This window comes from Trachurus trachurus, assembly GCF_905171665.1.
Source record: "Trachurus trachurus genome assembly, chromosome: 20".
In the NCBI taxonomy this organism is placed as follows: Eukaryota; Metazoa; Chordata; class Actinopteri; order Carangiformes; family Carangidae; genus Trachurus; species Trachurus trachurus.
Window position 1 is genome coordinate 3,962,291 of NC_139911.1, and position 17,649 is coordinate 3,979,939.

General features: G+C 42.3%; 1 protein-coding gene across 1 annotated transcript in view; it reads right to left on the minus strand.

Annotated features, from left to right (window-relative positions):
- svila (supervillin a) overlaps positions 1-17,649 on the minus strand; it is a gene marked incomplete at its 5' end in the record, with an annotated part of 60,574 nt that overhangs the window by 27,956 nt on the left and 14,969 nt on the right. Inside the window, 8 exons of the mRNA XM_083995242.1 lie at positions 1,140-1,290; positions 4,566-5,274; positions 7,420-7,801; positions 9,614-9,750; positions 10,522-10,586; positions 13,683-13,717; positions 14,979-15,137; positions 15,560-16,369. Of these exons, the coding sequence (XP_083851368.1) occupies positions 1,140-1,290; positions 4,566-5,274; positions 7,420-7,801; positions 9,614-9,750; positions 10,522-10,586; positions 13,683-13,717; positions 14,979-15,137; positions 15,560-16,369 (2,448 nt within the window). The remainder of the gene's footprint in view (positions 1-1,139; positions 1,291-4,565; positions 5,275-7,419; positions 7,802-9,613; positions 9,751-10,521; positions 10,587-13,682; positions 13,718-14,978; positions 15,138-15,559; positions 16,370-17,649) is intronic.

A 17,649-nucleotide genomic window follows, 5' to 3' on the forward strand; every position in this document is an offset into this window, starting at 1 on the left:
CAACATAAAACTAGACACACAAACTCTCTCTCACGTAGGTTTACACGTAATTCCATTATGTCATCAATCAATCTGCAGTGTGGTCGGTGTGAGCGGAGCTGCCTGTGATGTAACTGGACTTATGTAATAGTGAAAGAATCCGATACGGAGCTTCAGTTACAAGTTCATTCAGGAAAATACAAACAAAAAACACAATAATATGAATAACACTGAACAATATATTCATTTATTTCCAACACTTTTTGTTTTTAGTGTGAATGCTAGTACTTATTTTTCTGTTTGTACATTACTGTATGTCATCTTTATTGTTCTATTTATGCTTAAACTTTTATTTCTTATACTGCTGATCGATGTTCTTTATTCTCTTAGTGTTTTTATTTCTCTTTTACATATGTATAGCATTATTTGAGAACTTTTCATTCATTTTTTAAAAACTCTTTAGTATTTTAACTATTGATATTTGTGCATTAGTCTGTAAAACTAAGTCCATATTTGATTTTTCATTCAGTCGCTTGCAAAGAACTTTAAATTACATCTTCACTTGTATGAAAGAAGCTAAATTAAGATTGACTGATTGGTGTTTGATTTGTTTTTTTGTTACTATTACAGTTGTTATTGGGATCAATAATGAAGCCACAGAGCTCCACTTTCTTGACTTAACACACCGACACACACACACGCTCCAGGAAATAATCTTTGGTGAACCAAATGTGTATCAACTGGTAAATACAGCTGAATGACAAACCATCACACTGCTAATTCTGGGGTTTCATAAGATTTGTGGACAACAGAGGAAAAAAACAAACTCTTTAGCATTTAATTAGCTTTAGTTTTAATGAGCTACAGAGGATATCTACTTATCTCATTAAATTAGCTTCTGTCTCATGCTCTAAAGTTTAATCCATCCACTCTGTGTCCAGCATTCAGCTCGTTCTGGAGCAGCAGCTGAAAATAAAACACTCTAATAACCCACTAACTCACTCTGTTGTGTCCTCATGATCTCATTTTCTGTCTCCATCTGACCCACAGAGGACGAGGAGGACGAGGAGGAGGAGGAGGAGGAAACTTCTCTTCCTCCATCCCTTCGGGGGTTTTTAACTGAGCTAATGATGCAGAGGAGGAGGATTGTAAAAGCTCACCTCTCCTTGATGGACATGTGTCTGGCCGACATCATGTCGCTCAGCTCGTCTGCGTCCTGGTCGAGATGAACCGGGCCGTCGTCGACGTGTTCGTCCTGACACACAGAACCAGATACTGTTGTTGTGGACGTTACCACGGCGTCCAGCAGCTCTGTGGGTCAGAACAGGGTGGATCAATAACCAACATCACTGATACAATACAGCATGAAAACCAGTTCAAAGCTCCATACGGTATAAAGGTAGATGTTTGTATTAAAGCTCCTTCAAAATAAAGGTAGATGTTTGTGTTAAAGCTCCTTCAAAATAAAGGTAGATGTTTGTGTTAAAGCTCCTTCAAAATAAAGGTAGATGTTTGTATTAAAGCTCCTTCAAAATAAAGGTAGATGTTTGTGTTAAAGCTCCTTCAAAATAAAGGTAGATGTTTGTGTTAAAGCTCCTTCAAAATAAGGGTAGATGTTTGTGTTAAAGCTCCTTCAAAATAAAGGTAGATGTTTGTGTTAAAGCTCCTTCAAAATAAGGGTAGATGTTTGTGTTAAAGCTCCATACAGTATAAAGGTAGATGTTTGTATTAAAGCTCCTTCAAAATAAAGGTAGATGTTTGTATTAAAGCTCCTTCAAAATAAAGGTAGATGTTTGTGTTAAAGCTCCTTCAAAATAAAGGTAGATGTTTGTGTTAAAGCTCCTTCAAAATAAGGGTAGATGTTTGTGTTAAAGCTCCATACAGTATAAAGGTAGATGTTTGTGTTAAAGCTCCATACAGTATAAAGGTAGATGTTTGTGTTAAAGCTCCATACAGTATAAAGGTAGATGTTTGTGTTAAAGCTCCTTCAAAATAAAGGTAGATGTTTGTGTTAAAGCTCCTTCAAAATAAAGGTAGATGTTTGTGTTAAAGCTCCTTCAAAATAAAGGTAGATGTTTGTGTTAAAGCTCCTTCAAAATAAAGGTAGATGTTTGTATTAAAGCTCCTTCAAAATAAAGGTAGATGTTTGTGTTAAAGCTCCATACAGTATAAAGGTAGATGTTTGTGTTAAAGCTCCATACAGTATAAAGGTAGATGTTTGTATTAAAGCTCCATACAGTATAAAGGTAGATGTTTGTGTTAAAGCACCATACAGTATAAAGGTAGATGTTTGTATTAAAGCTCCTTCAAAATAAAGGTAGATGTTTGTATTAAAGCTCCATACAGTATAAAGGTAGATGTTTGTATTAAAGCTCCATACAGTATAAAGGTAGATGTTTGTATTAAAGCTCCATACAGTATAAAGGTAGATGTTTGTGTTAAAGCTCCATACAGTATAAAGGTAGATGTTTGTGTTAAAGCTCCATACAGTATAAAGGTAGATGTTTGTATTAAAGCTCCATACAGTATAAAGGTAGATGTTTGTGTTAAAGCTCCATACAGTATAAAGGTAGATGTTTGTGTTAAAGCTCCATACAGTATAAAGGTAGATGTTTGTATTAAAGCTCCATACAGTATAAAGGTAGATGTTTGTGTTAAAGCTCCATACAGTATAAAGGTAGATGTTTGTGTTAAAGCTCCATACAGTATAAAGGTAGATGTTTGTATTAAAGCTCCATACAGTATAAAGGTAGATGTCCATGTGTAGTGTGATTATAAAGCAGCTCTAGGTTCTATATTAATACTGTGAAAGTATCAAAGCCTCAGTCCACAGAGAAATGCACACAGCCTGTATTCAGAAACTGAGCCTTAAAAAAAAACAGCCGTCAGGACTTCCTGTCACTTTGTGATGTCACAACAAAGCTATCACGATAAGCCCCGCCCCCCACGTGGGCACACCATTCAACACTTGAAGCATTTGGTTTCTCTGAGTGCTTTATTTTGAAATCTGAAATCTGCTCTGTTTTCTTTTTATTCGATCGCTCAGAAAACAGTCGGCCAATCAGGAGAGACGCTCAGAGCCACCTCTCTTCTGATTGGCTGTTACCGACCTGTTGTTAAATGAAATCCAGAAAGAAGCCTGAGAGAGGACCAAGATAATTTTTTTTTCTTCTTAAAACCACAAATCTCTCTTTCTGTGGTTTAACACTTCAAATAAAACATTGCAAACTTGTAAAACTTAGCATATTAAAAAAAAAGTCAACAGGATTTTTGCATAAAAACACAGTGTTTTAGTCTCAGAGTGCAGACTCAGCAGTGAAAGCAGCGTGGGAACGAACATGTTTCTCTCTTACCAGGACGCTCTCATCGATGAAAAGCAGCGCAGACACTTTTCACAGCTCAAATCAAATCACCCACGCTGCTCTGCTGCCGACTCACTACAGACTGATCTGTGTGTGTGTCCACGCTCTGCTCTTATCTCTCTCTCTCTCCTCTCTCTCTTCTCTCTCTGCTCTCTCTGCTCTCCACCAACGGACCGCGTCGTGACATGAAACTGGATTTCTACGCTGTCTGATCAGCTCCACACCGAGACAAACACAAATCAACGTCTGGTGCAGCTCAGACGAAACGGAAACTTGAAAACCACAAACCTGAACGTAAACCTTTCACACACACACACACACACAAGCAGAGGAAACACAGCTGGCATGAGAAACCGTTGTTGACTAAAACTGACACCACGGTTTATTCAGACCGACAATTTGCCGTTTTAAATATTTAAAATCTCACTTCAACTCTGGTGGAAAACATCAATTTGGTTGTTTTTGTTTTGTCTTTAACCTCTTTTCAACAAAAAACAAGTAAAACTTTGTGCATAAAAGACACAAAAAACTGATTTCTGCAGTAAAAACTGAGACTTTCTTTCGATTTTATCTGTACACAGGAGAAAAAAGTTGTGACCTGCCAAGGGACTACAGATGCAAATTAGCTTAAAGCTACAATCTGGTATAGTGCATCAAATGGCAACATTTATGTTTTAACTGTACATTGTCCTTTTTAAATAAATTAAAATTGAATCAAATTGAAAAAGGGCTTATTTCCTAAGATTCATTTCACAGTACAGTATGATCACTGCAAAAACTCAAAATCTTTCCAAGAATATTTGTCTTATTTATTGTCAAAATGTCTCAGTTTTAGTCAAAACTAATCTCTTTCCACTTACAATAAGACTCATCACCTAAAAATTAACTTGTTTTTAGATCATTTTCAAACTAATTTTCACTGCAAAAAAGTAGAAAAATCTGCCAGTGAAAGCAAGTTTTTTGTGCTCGTATATAGTATTTCCAGTGAAAATATCCTTGAAAGAAGTAAAAAGTGTCTAAAACAAGCTGCTTTTTAATGTGATGAGTCTTATTTTAAGTATAATGAGATTTGTTTTGACTAGAAGTGACATTTTGACTAGAAATGAGACTAATATTCTTGTTGAGATATTTGAGTTTTTGCAGCGATGTGGGAGAGCGCCGACATGTTTCTCAATCGGATAAAGTTGACAGGAGCAAATAAAGAGGAGCAGATGTGGTCCTCACCTCCTCCTCCTCCTCCTCGGACAGCGCTGCTCCTCTGGACGTCCTGGTTCTGCCCGTCCTCCCTCTGTTGCCCCCTCTGCTGCTCCCTCTGCTGCTCCCTCTGTTGCCCCCTCTGATGCCCCCGCTGCTGCTCCAGCCGCTCCAGCAGCATGTGGCTCTCTGCGCTCAGCACGGCGTCGTCCTCGCCCCTCCCTCTGGACATCCACCGCTCCAGCTCCACCTCCACCTCCACATCCACATCCAACTCCTCCTCCTCTTTCTCCTCTTTCTCCTCCTCCCTTTCCCTCCTCCTCCTCTCTCTTCCAGTCTGGGGCTGGGGCAAGGCCGGCTGCCGGACCGACCCCTCCGGAGAGGGCAACTTCCTCTTCCCCCCACCGCCAACATCAGCCCTGTCATCGTCTCTCTGCAGTAAGTTGCGGTATCTCTGCTGGTCCACAACACCGCTGTCCTGTTGCTGCTGCTGCTGCTGCTGGGACGTCCAGACCGGGCCGGGGGCAGGAAGAAGAGAGGAAGGAGGGGGCAACAGCGGCCTGTTGTCTGAGCTGGGAGGGAGGGGGGCTTTTTCTTTTTCCGGCGCTCTGCTGCTGCTGCTGATGTGAATGTCTCCTGCGTGGTCGGTGGACACTGTGGTGCCGCCGCCGCCGTTCCTCAGCGCCGAGGTGGACGATGAAGACGGGAGAAGCCGAGAGCCGTTATGCCCGTTCTGGAGCTGGAAGAGGAGGAGAAGAAGGGAAGAGAGGGGGCAAAGGGGGGTGAAAATAAAAACAAAAAAGACGTGGGTGAGTTTTCCACAGAGGCTGAGAAACAGAAACAGGTCGACAAAGTGCACACGCGCACAAAAACACAGAGAGGAGAATCACGCTGACTAATCACCGCCTGCCTGACTCACTGCACTTCCTGAGGCATCAAAGGGCGGCTCTATCTCGCCGGTCAGTCGCAGCCCACATCACAAAGCCATGCCAGCAAAACCCCTCTCCACACACACACACACACACACACACACACACACACACACACACACACTCTCTCTCTCTCCCTATGCACAATGCAACCAGCTTCAGCCCAAAGACACACTGACTCTCTCTCCTCCAACCATCAGCAGCTCCAACAAACCTGAGCAGCGAATGAGCAACAACAGTAAACAGCCATGTGACCACACGGAACGTAAACACACAAAGTCCTGTCGCTTCTTTCTTTCTTTCTCCTTCTTCGTCTTCTCCACTTTCCTCTGGTCTCGAGCCGTCGACGACAACAAACAAACGAACGCACACTTTGAGCTCGTGAAGGAGAAGCTGAGCTGCTTCTTGTTTCTCTCTCTCCGACTGGACAAAGGCTGCGTCTGTGTTTCAAACGTTCGGCTTCATCCGTGCAAGTTGCAACGATGATGACGTTGATGATGAAGAGCTGAGTCAGAACTTTTTCTGAGAAGCTTCTTCGGCCGCATGCGGCTGCACATTCACCATGACGTCACACACAGAGAGCGGCCAAAACACAAAAACAAAACTCAAAATCTTACCGAGAATATTTGTCTTATTTCTAGTCAAAATGTAATTTTCAAAACAAATGTCATTATACTTAAAATAAGACTCACATACATTAAAAAGTAGCTTGTTTTTAGACACTTTTTTTACTTCTTTCAAGCATATTTCACTTGAAATAAGTAGAAAAATCTGATAATGGAGCAAGTTTTTCTTCCTTATTAGTACGAGCACTTATTTCAAGTGAAAATTAGTTTGAAACAAGTGAAAATGATCTAAAAACAAGTTAATTTTTAGGTGATGAGTCTTATTTTAAGTGGAAAGAGGTCAGTTTTGACTAGAGATTAGACATTTTGACAAGAAATAAGACAAATATTCTTGGAAAGATTTTGAGTTTTTGCAGTGCACACACACAGTACAGAGCGAACGGTCACAGAAATGTCCGGACATTTCTGAGCAGAGCTGCGTCGGCCTCGGGTGCACAGTGATTGATCGGTGATTGATCATTGATTGGTTGATCGGGGTCTTACTTGTAGCAGCTCGACTGGACTGTGACTCGACTCGTCGTCCCTCAGGTCTAAGTCTGAGTCCTGGAGCAGAGACACGCACACGCTGCAACACACCTGCTTCATGTGTTTTCTATCTCATTAAACCACAACTTTCTCCTTATTAATTAAACTTCCACTGAAATTGGATTATATTCATTAACTCTTCATTTATCAATCCCTGTGCTGATGTTTTTATCTGCATCTGGAAACACTCTCTGGTTCTAATGGATGGAAATAAATCAAAAAAGACAGTTATAATAAGAAATCAAATTGCCTGGAGCTGGTTCAATATGACAACAACATAGATTCCTCATCAGTACCAGGAAGGAACCTCCACAGAGCACACTCACTACTAAACCTCCCACTGACTATTCATCTCTGGAAAAGTGCAAAATAAGCAAAGCAGATAAGAAAATGACTGTTTCTTGCTGATTACTGGAAAAAAACAGAGAAAAATCTTGGAAACATGTTACAGGACAAAGTTTAAAAGACGATTAAACACTCTCAAACTCATCTTTATGATTAAATATTACATTTTCGATGAGATATCTTGACTGGTATCTCCTATGGATCTTGAATTGGAAGAAGCTTCACTGTGTATCTACTATTTGCATCTTGTCCTATGTTCTTTGCTTGTGATGTAATTCCTAAATTTTGTGAAAAAATCAATAAATACATCTGTTAAAAGTTCTTAATTTATGGTCTAAACACAGAGGACACTTGTGAGTCGTTACAAAAATGAGATATTCTGTATTTAAAAGCCTGTGTTAAGTGAAATTTAATTAGATTTTAAGCATGTTAGTTAGTGTCTGTGTTTTCCTCTCCTACCTGCTCCATGTCTCCCAGTGTGATGGGCTGCGTCTGGTAGCGGCTGTTGGACCGGCGCTGGCGCGTGTCTCCTCGGGTTCGAGTCACTCTGGACGGAGGTTGAGCCAGACGGTTGAACAGCGCCATCTTCTCCGCCAGGCTGAGGGTGCACAGGTCGGGCTCCTCCGGACCCTGAAGCTGGTTCTGGTTCTTGTTCTGACTCTGACTCTTGTTCTGACTCTGATTCTGGTCTTTACTCTCCATCATTGACACGGGTTTCGATTTGTGGACTTCCTGTCGGTCCTGGACCAGCCGTGCCTCCCTCGCCTGCTCCTGTGCGGCGGCGGCGGCTGCAGCTGCTGCGGCGGCGGCGGCGGCGTTCTGCTGTGACGAGGCCTGCAGGCTGAGGGAGGACGACACTTCTAGTTAGTTAAACTGGATGATGCTGAGCTGATAAAAGTTGCATGTTACACTGCAGAGATTTTCAAACAACGAGCAAACTCAGGCAGAGTGAGTCAAACATGAATAAAACAAAAACTATTTTAGTCTGAATCATCGTGAGTCGTGTAGTTTCCTGCGGTCACACAGGAGGGAGCCAACGCCTTAGAAACACTATACATCACTCAGAAGTTAAGATCCAGTTCCTGTGAACACTGAGGTGAGTGAGCAGCAAACACACACACTGCAAAAACTTAACATCTTTCTAAGAATATTTATCTTATTTCTTGTCAAAATGTCTCATTTCTAGTCAAAACTAATCTCTTTCCACTTCATCACCTAAAAATTAACTTCTTTAGATCATTTTCACTTGTTTCAAACTAATTTTCACTTGAAATAAGTAGAAAAATCTGCAAGCGAAAGCAAGTTTTTTGTGCTCGTACTAATAAGGAAGAAAAACTTGCTCCACTATCAGATTTTTCAACTTATTCAAGTGAAAATATGCTTTAACGAAGTAAAAAGTGTCTAAAAATAAGCTACTTTTTATGTGAGGAGTCTTATTTTAAGTATAATGAGATTTGTTTTGACTAGAAATGATATTTTAGACTAGAAATAAGACAAATATTCTTGGTAAGATATTTGAGTTTTTGCAGTGCACACAGTCTCACACACACACACACTGTGAGTTGGCATTCAGCCCCGTGCACTCGTGCCTTCGTGCACCATGTACCTGTACACTAGCGTGGGACTGGGGAGTCGAGCTACAGCAGTGTGAACGCTCACTGTCTGTGGCGCGTGGGAGGGGGCGCTACAGCGGTGAAGGAGAGACACAGGGGAGAGAGGGATGAACCAGGTGGAGGAGGAGAAGTGAGGAAGAAGAAGAAGAGGAGTTTACAGAAGGATGAAGAGGAGACAGATGGAGACTCGGAGCAAAATTTCATTTCAGTGTTTTGCAATGAATGAAATTTTGAATCTTGTGCACAAAAGAAAATGTGACAGAGGAAATAAATAAGAACTTAAAGGGATAGTTCAACATTTTGGCAAATTGGCCCATTGCCATAATCCCTATAGTCATAGCAGTAGGTTCGTTACCTTTAATTGTTGGTGTAAGCTGTTTTTAGAACGGCGGAGCAGAGCCGTGAGCTGCTCAGAGCTACGCTTTGGAGGCTAAAGGAATTTCTTGGTTTCCCTCATCAAACTCATCAAATACACAATCCAACAACTCCAAAACGCTCCGGTGGACAAGTTGTGACCTGCACATTCACCACGCTATGAGATAATAACACAACGTTACCAGACAGAGTTGTTTTAGAGGGAAATGCAGAGACTGCTTGATGAAAAACTGTCCCTGAAGGCAACGCGCATCAGTGGTTTTGCATGAATTTCCCTCTGAAACAACTCTGTGTGGTAACGTTGTGTTATTATCTCATAGTGTGGTGAATGTGCAGGTCACAACTTGTCCACCAGAGCGTTGTGGAGTTGTTGGATTGTGTATTTGATGAGTTTGATGAGGGAAACCAAGAAATCCCATGAGCCTCCGTAGCGTAGCTCTGAGCAGCTCACGGCTCTGCTCCGCCGTTCTAAAAATAGCTTGCACCGACAATTAAAGGTAACGGACCTACTGCTATGACTATAGGGATTATGGCAATGGGCCAATTTGCCAAAATGTTGAACTATCCCTTTAAAAGATGGCGATCTCTGGAAACGTAGACGTAAGCTTTAGCTGTTTGGATCAAGTTCTCCAGCTGAGTTCACTTTGGACAAGTCAGACACGTACGTGGCGGCGATGACGACTTCCTCTGTGGTGACGGGCTGAGTCCTGGATCGGTCCTGGGTCCGCCTCAGTCTCCGGTCCACCGCCGTGTTCCTGGATCGCAGCTTCGGAGCGCCGCCATCGATGCTCTTCTCCAGCTCCTGCACGGAAACACTGAAGAGTCTTTACAAGGTCCAGGGAAATGTTCAGCTTGTTAAAACACGAGCTGCTGCCAAACACACACACACACTGCACACACACACAGAGGAACATCTGCATTTAAAGTGACAAGAAATCAACACAACAGTGACTGAAGACGACAAATGAGCTCATTAAGATCCATTCAACACTGCAAAAACTCAAAATCTTACCAAGAATATTTGTCTTATTTCTAGTCAAAACAAATCTCATTCTACTTAAAATAAGACTCATCACATTAAAAGTAGCTTGTTTTTAGACACTTTTTACTTCTTTCAAGGATATTTTCACTTGAAATAAGTAGAAAAATCTGATAGTGGAGCAAGTTTTTCTTTCTTATTATTACAAGCACAAAAAACGTCCTTCCACTGGCAGATTCTTCTACTTATTTCAAGTGAAAATTTGTTTGAAACAAATTAAAATGATCTAAAAACAAGTTCATTTTTAGGTGATGAGTCTTATTCTAAGTGAAAAGAGATTAGTTTTGACTAGAAATGAGACATTTTGACAAGAAATAAGACAAATATTCTTGGAAAGATTTTGAGTTTTTGCAGTGAAAGCTCTCAGGAGGTTTGAGCTCCTCCATTAAAACGCTGCTTCTGGTCTGATCCCAGCTGGAGATGAAGCTCAATCATCTCAGCTATTTACAAGGTTTCTGAACCAGGACCAGGACTAAAACCAGAACCAGGACCAGGACCTATAGAGGAGAGAGGACACAGGAAGCTGAATCTCACCCTGAAGAGAGAGCGCTTGGCTGCGACGCTCAACTTGGCTCGTTCATCCAACTTCTCCTCATCGGCTGCAGAGAGAGAGAGAGAGAAGAGACGGAGACAAGAGAGGACGAGTGGACATTAGAAACTTCTCCAATACAAAAAAAAAAAAGTTTCAGGACACTAATAAAAGCTGTTTTTTAATGTCAACATCATATAGTTTCAGTCATAAGCCGGAACGAGTCACAATAACATCATATAGAGAGATAGATTTTATATATTCATCTATCTATTTCTTCTTTCTATAATATTTTGTGCACATACAGTAGTTGTTGTAAACTGTTTGAATTCTTATCATATTGTTGCAATTTTCCTTTTCTATTCATCTTCCTGCTCTGTTTACGGTTGAAAATCTACTTGACAAAAAATAAAACCAGATCCAGATTCTGTCAAAGGAGAAATACAACTTTACAACTTTAAGCTCCAACGATTTTATTCAAGCTGTTTAACCACTCACATCCCATAAAACATTGATGAAAACAAATGCAATGACGAAGAATTTAGAAAAAGAAAAAACATCCTCACTGACGACCACTTTATAGATGATGTCGTTATTGTGACCATGTGGTTTTATCAGAAATCCACTCAGGGGACAGGAGATTTAATGTAGGCGATGCTTCAGTGTTTGTTGCATTATGGGAAATGTAGTCCACAAAAGTGTAAATACTAAATCTGGAGACTTTTTTTTAACCTTTAAGACTTTTTAAAATACTTTTGGAGTCATGAGCAGTGGAGGAACTTAAATCTGACAATGTGATTCACTTCAGCTGAGTGAAATGAAATGAAAAACTCAACATTACCAATAAAATGAGTAAAGATTGTGAGCAGTAACTCAACACAAACTCCACACTGCAAAAACTCAAATATCTTACCAAGAATATTTGTCTTATTTCTAGTCAAATCAAATCTCATTATACTTAAAATAAGACTCACATACATAAAAAGTAGCTTGTTTTTAGACACTTTTTACTTCTTTCAAGCATTTTTTCACTTGAAATAATTAGAAAAATCTGATAGTGGAGCAAGTTTTTCTTTCTTATTACAAGCACAAAAAAACTTTCACTGGCAGATTTTTCTACTTATTTCAAGTGAAAATTTGTTTGAAACAAGTGAAAATGATCTAAAAACAAGTTAATTTTTAGGTGATGAGTCTTATTTTAAGTGGAAAGAGATTAGTTTTGACTAGAAATTAGACATTTTGACAAGAAATAAGACAAATATTCTTGGAAAGATTTTTAGTTTTTTGCAGTGCATGTATATAAACTGTATAAATAATGTGAAGATTAACATGTGAAACAAAGAGTCAGAGTCGCTCTTCTCTGCACTACAAATAATATTTCATGTAAAAACCTTGATATCCAAGAAACTAAAGACATGAAAAGTGGAAAACCGATCACACACTGTCACGAAATATGATACAAGGCTGAACGTCAACAACATCATCATCATCATCATCATCATCATCGTCGTCGTCAGCTGCTGCAGCATTTGGCTTCATCACTGGGAGCAAAGATAAACCACTAAACCTGCGACTGACGACACCGAGCGAGACCGAGTGGAACTGGACAGGTGTGTGAGACTCTGCTGCACACACACACACACACACAGACACACACACACACACACACACACACTAACACACACACTAACACACACACCGAGTCTCTGCAGGACACATGACATGACCTCAGTGAACAACTATTCCTCTCTGCTGCCTCTGATCCTCCGTCCGTCCCGGCTCGGCTCGGGGTTTCGTCTTTATGAGAAGCAGATGAGCAGGTTCTGCTCTCGGTTCTGTTCCGCTACCGTGAGCTCAGTAACGTAACAACTCTATAAAACTATCTCTGAGCTTCTCCTGCCTTAAAGGGATAGTTCACCCAAAATGGAAATTTCACTCATTATCTCCTCCCCCTCATGTGGACTAAGGGCTGGGAGAAGTTTCAGAGTCCTCCGTGGCTTCTCTGAGTTACAGGGGGTCTCGGCGTAGCAGTGCATGTCCATATAACGGTTGCAGATGGATACCAACTGTCTTCGTAACAAAAAGACACACCAAAAAACATCCAAATATCCATCCATGCTGCTCGTATGTAATGTCCGTCTTGTATTGAAGCCCCGAAATGCGAAATTGTCCTGAAAAAAATTAAATAAGTCTATTTTTCAAGCTGGTTTGTAGCGGAAGCTCCTCTTCCCGGTTTGTCAAATTCGGACGAACCGGGAAGAGGAGCTTCCGCTACAAACAAGCTTGAAATATAGACTTATTTAATTTTTTTCGGGACAATTTCGCATTTCGGGGCTTCAATACAAGACGGACATTACATACGAGCAGCATGGAGGTATTTGGATGTTTTTTGGTGTGTCTTTTTATTACGAAGACAGTTGGTATCCATTTGCAACCGTTACATGGACATGCACTGCTAACTGTAACTCAGAGAAGGCACGGAGGACTCTGAAACTTCTCCCAGCCCTTAGTCCACATGAGGGTGAGTAGATAATGAGTGAAATTTCCATTTTGGGTGAACTATCTCTTTAAAAATCAAACCTTTAAAAACAACAAGAACAAAAAACCCACTCATCCTGCAGCGTCTCATCTGTTTTCAGGTCTTTTGATACGACGTCACATTCAGATAATCACATCAGCTGCATCGTCTCCGCTGACAGATGTAAAAACACGTCACGTTTTTAACACCATTAACGCTCAGGACTGAGAAGTGAGAGGCGCTCAGCTGATGCTTCAACTTAAAAATGGGTGTTTTTCACATCAGCATAATCTCATCATCTCGTCTCGTCTCGGCTCCTCCACCCGAGACAAAAGAAAAGACTGATGAAATTCAATTTGCTCAGACGAGATGAGCCAAGACGGCGTGACATCCTTTTAAAAGAATATGTAACAAATATAACCTTAATGATTATTATTGTTTCTGGTGGATTAATTAAGTCTAAATGAAGCTACGCAGCTAGAAAATGATGCATGAAAAAGTCCCAGTCAGACAATGACACATACTGATGATTAAACGCTGATTATTCCACTTAAAGCCGCCGTATTTAATCAATAACATGAGTGCAGAAGTCACAGTCGACAACATATTATAGTAAATGCTCAAAGAAAAAGAAAAAAAACGACTCACCCTCAGCTGAAGCAAAATCCGAGCTCACACACGACCTTTAACAGCAAAGGAAGGAAAAAAAACAAGAATAACAAAGTCAGTAAAATCTCTTTAAACATCCACGCAACACAGTGAAGATCAACAAGAGCTCAGAGATGAGGTGAGTCGGACACGGGAAGAGGAAAAGTTAGGTTAAGTAGGCACATAGGAGGGAGCGAGGAGCTGCGGAGAACCGGTCGGTAGGTCGGTCGGTCGTTTTCTGGTGAGCGTTAAGAAGCAAGAAATGAAACGAGTGCAGAAAAGAAAAAAAAAAAAGGCTAAGTCGCAGAATTAAGCAGCATTACGAGAGTCTGTCCGGCTCCATGGTCTCACACAGTGATTATCAACAAAGGCCAATTCATGCTCCTCTGTGTGGTCACATGTGAAGGCCACTGCCAAGGCCCAATCACAGAGACCTTTGGCCTTTAAGCTTCACTGTTTGCTAATGTTGTTAGAAGGAGGGGGCAAAATCAAAGTGTGTGTGTGTGTGTGTGTGTGTGTTGTTAATGTGCTTAAAGGGATAGTTCAACATTGTGGCAAATTGGCCCATTGCCATAATCGCTACAGTCATAGCAGTAGGTTTGTTACCTTTAATTGTCGGTGCAAGATGTTTTTAGAACGGCGGAGCAGAGCCGTGAGTCTAATGGGATTTCTTGGTTTACCATCATCAAACTCATCAAATACACAATCCAACAACTCCACAACGCTCTGGTGGACAAGTTGTGACCTGCACATTCACCACGCTATGAGATAATAACACAACGTTACCACACAGAGTTGTTTTAGAGGGAAATACAGAGACTGCTTGATGAAAACTGTCCCTGAAGGCAACATGCATCAGCGGTTTTGCATGAATTTTCCTCTAAAACAACTCTGTGTGGTAACGTTGTGTTATTATCTCATAGCGTGGTGAATGTGCAGGTAACAACTTGTCCACCAGAGCGTTGTGGAGTTGTTGGATTGTGTATTTGATGAGTTTGATGAGGGAAACCAAGAAATCCCATGAGCCTCCGTAGCGTAGCTCTGAGCAGCTCACAGCTCTGCTCCGCCGTTCTAAAAATAGCTTGCACCGACAATTAAAGGTAACGAACCTACTGCTATGACTATAGGGATCATGGCAATGGGCCAATTTGCCAAAACTTTGCTGCACACTATAGAAACATCTGTTGTCCGTGTTTCAAAGGCAAAAAACAAAAACATCTCATGATTTCTTAAAAACGTGCATGATCTTATGGACATTTCCCAGCATGCCTCAGTCACTCCGCAGCCATGCAGTACCTATCGGTCTCCAGGCGCTCAGCGGATGTGATGGGCTGAGTCCTGAACCTCTCTGAGGTCTTTCTACTCTCCCCGGGACAGATGTACTGCCGGGGCCTGCGCTCCCCTCTCCACGGGGCCTCGTAGCCCGCGGGGGGGGCCCAGTCCCCTTCCACCTCGCTGCTGCAGCCACCCGAGGAGGTTTGGGGGGGGCCCGACAGATATAGAGTACCCAGAAGAAAGAGGAGATACAGTACAGTGAGGGAGAGATAGAGAGGGACGAAGCAGCAACACTGGATTCAAAGCGGAGGAGGTTTTAATGGAGGTTGATATCGATGCGAGGCCATGCAGCATGCACATTGCACACGCCCGTCAGACCCGAGGAATCCAGAGAGAAACTACTGCAGCAGCTTTGGAGTGTTAGTTGGTTAATGCATGAGCGGTGCTGACTCATCGTGCTTCGGCGTTTAACTCCACACCACCGGACTCAGCAGCTTGTTAGTGCCTCAGTGTTAGGTAACAAGCATCAGGTCAGTGTGTGTGAGGCAGTAGCAGCAGCAGCAGCAGCAGCAGCAGCATCACGTTCGGGTTCGGCCACCTACAGCTCGTTCCTTCGCCGGGCCGGCGGCGTGGTGGTGGTGCTCTCCATGTAGGAGTGACGCAGCTGGGCCACCGACACCCGCGAGTCCTGCTGGTGCTGGTGACTCTCTCCGTTACTGGTCACATCGTTGTGGCTGCGATGCTGCTGCGGCGGCGGCTGTGGGACTCTGGGCTGGGACGACGAGGAGCTTCTGGGCTGCTGGACTTTGTGGACGTTGTACGACGTTGCGGACGTGTGAGCCGGATTCTCCCGCTCTCTGGGCCGGCTCTCTCGACAGGCGAGGTCCGGCTCGTCCCACCTGGTTCTGCTCCTGCTGCGGTGTCTCTCCTCCGCCGCCTCGGCCTCTCTGCTCGGCCTCAGGCTCTGCTGCTGCTGCTGCTGCACGCGGGGCGACGCCAGCAGCAGCTCGTCGTCTCCTCTTCCTCCTCTGCGCGGATCCTCGGTGCTGCGCTCCCTACGGCGGATCTCTGAGGGCAGCACGGCCTTCCTGCTCTTCAGGAGACCTTCTGTCTTCACGTCCACATCCTCTGTCTCCTCTGTCTCTTCCTCCTCCTGTTGCTGCTGTTGTTGGGGGACTGGTCTGGATGTGGGGCCAGAGGTCATGGAGAGGTAGCTGGGGTAACCAACGCCCTCTTGTGCCCCCGGCCGGGCCAGCTGAGCCTGAGCCGGGGTGTGTTGGGGATGTTGGGGATGGGGATGGGTCTGGTGCTGGAAGTGTCTGCGGTACACCGGGGCTTCGGTGACGACGTGGCCCAGCTCGGGGCTCCTCTGGCGGCCCTCGTCCTGGGCCAGACGCTCCCTAACTCTGATTCTTCAAGGAAACAAAGCGCTGGTTAACAATCAGGCGACAAAGAGAAAGAGAAGACACACATTGCAAAAACTCAAAATCTTACCAAGAATATTTGTCTTATTTTTAGTCAAAATGTCATTTCTAGTCCAAACAAATCTCATTATACTTGTTTTTAGACACCTTTTACTTCTTTCAAGCACATTTTCACTTGAAATAAGTAGAAAAGTCTGCCAGTGAAAGCAAGTTTGAGGAAAAACTTACTCCACTATCAGATGTTTCTACTTATTTCAAGTGAAAATGTGCTTGAAAGAAGTAAAACATGTCTAAAAACAAGTATAATGAGATTTGTTTTGACTACAAATGACATTTTGACTAAAAATAAGACAAATATTCTTGGTAAGATATTGAGTTTTTGCAGTGCACAGTCTGTTAAAGTCCAACACAGACACAAACACAGCAGCACTCACAGAGACGAAACCTCCTCCTGCGTATTAGAACCAAACCTGGACGTTGTTAAAGAGCCACAGCTGCAGTTTTATTTGTCGTCGAGCTGCTAAAACATTAAAATGCTCAAACACTAAAAAGTTTACAGTTTTGTCGAGACACAAAAACACATTTTTATTCTTTAAAGTTTAAGTATTTTTGCACCTAATGACTTTATTACCTGATGGTTTTCTTCATTTTCATTCCCTTTATTTACAGGATAATTACTTACAACTTAGAAACTCCATCAGGCTGCATGTGGAGTCAAAATCCTTATTGGACAGTTCACATAAAATCAAAATGAAGCCTTTTATTATCCAACATGTTGTAATCATCTTCTCTATTTGTGATAATCACATTTTTGTCTCAGGGGTGATGGGGGGTGAGGTGGGGGTGGGGGGCAGCTGGAGTTAAAATGGAGCCATGGAGTCATTAAAGTGGCCGTGGGCTGCACATAAAGTCTATATTTGTTTACACGGTACATTAGCACCATTAAAACTGAGCCAAATCAGCTATTATCAATTAGGATTTGTAATTTACCCGTGGACGTAGAGACGAATATGACTTCATTACTGTGAAACTGCAGGAATCTGAAACTCTGAGAATCGATTTGTCTCGTTTTTTAAGCACATTTATGCACAACGATTCTCATGATAATATAATAATATAATAAAAATGATAATATAATAATATAATAAAGATCTCAGCTGTTCCTGTTAAGAAGAAAACTGAAGAGAGGAGCAGATGTGGAGGATGCAAACTGCAAACACAGGCCCCAGACCTGCTGATGCTGCAGCTTCTCCACCCAGTGTTTGATC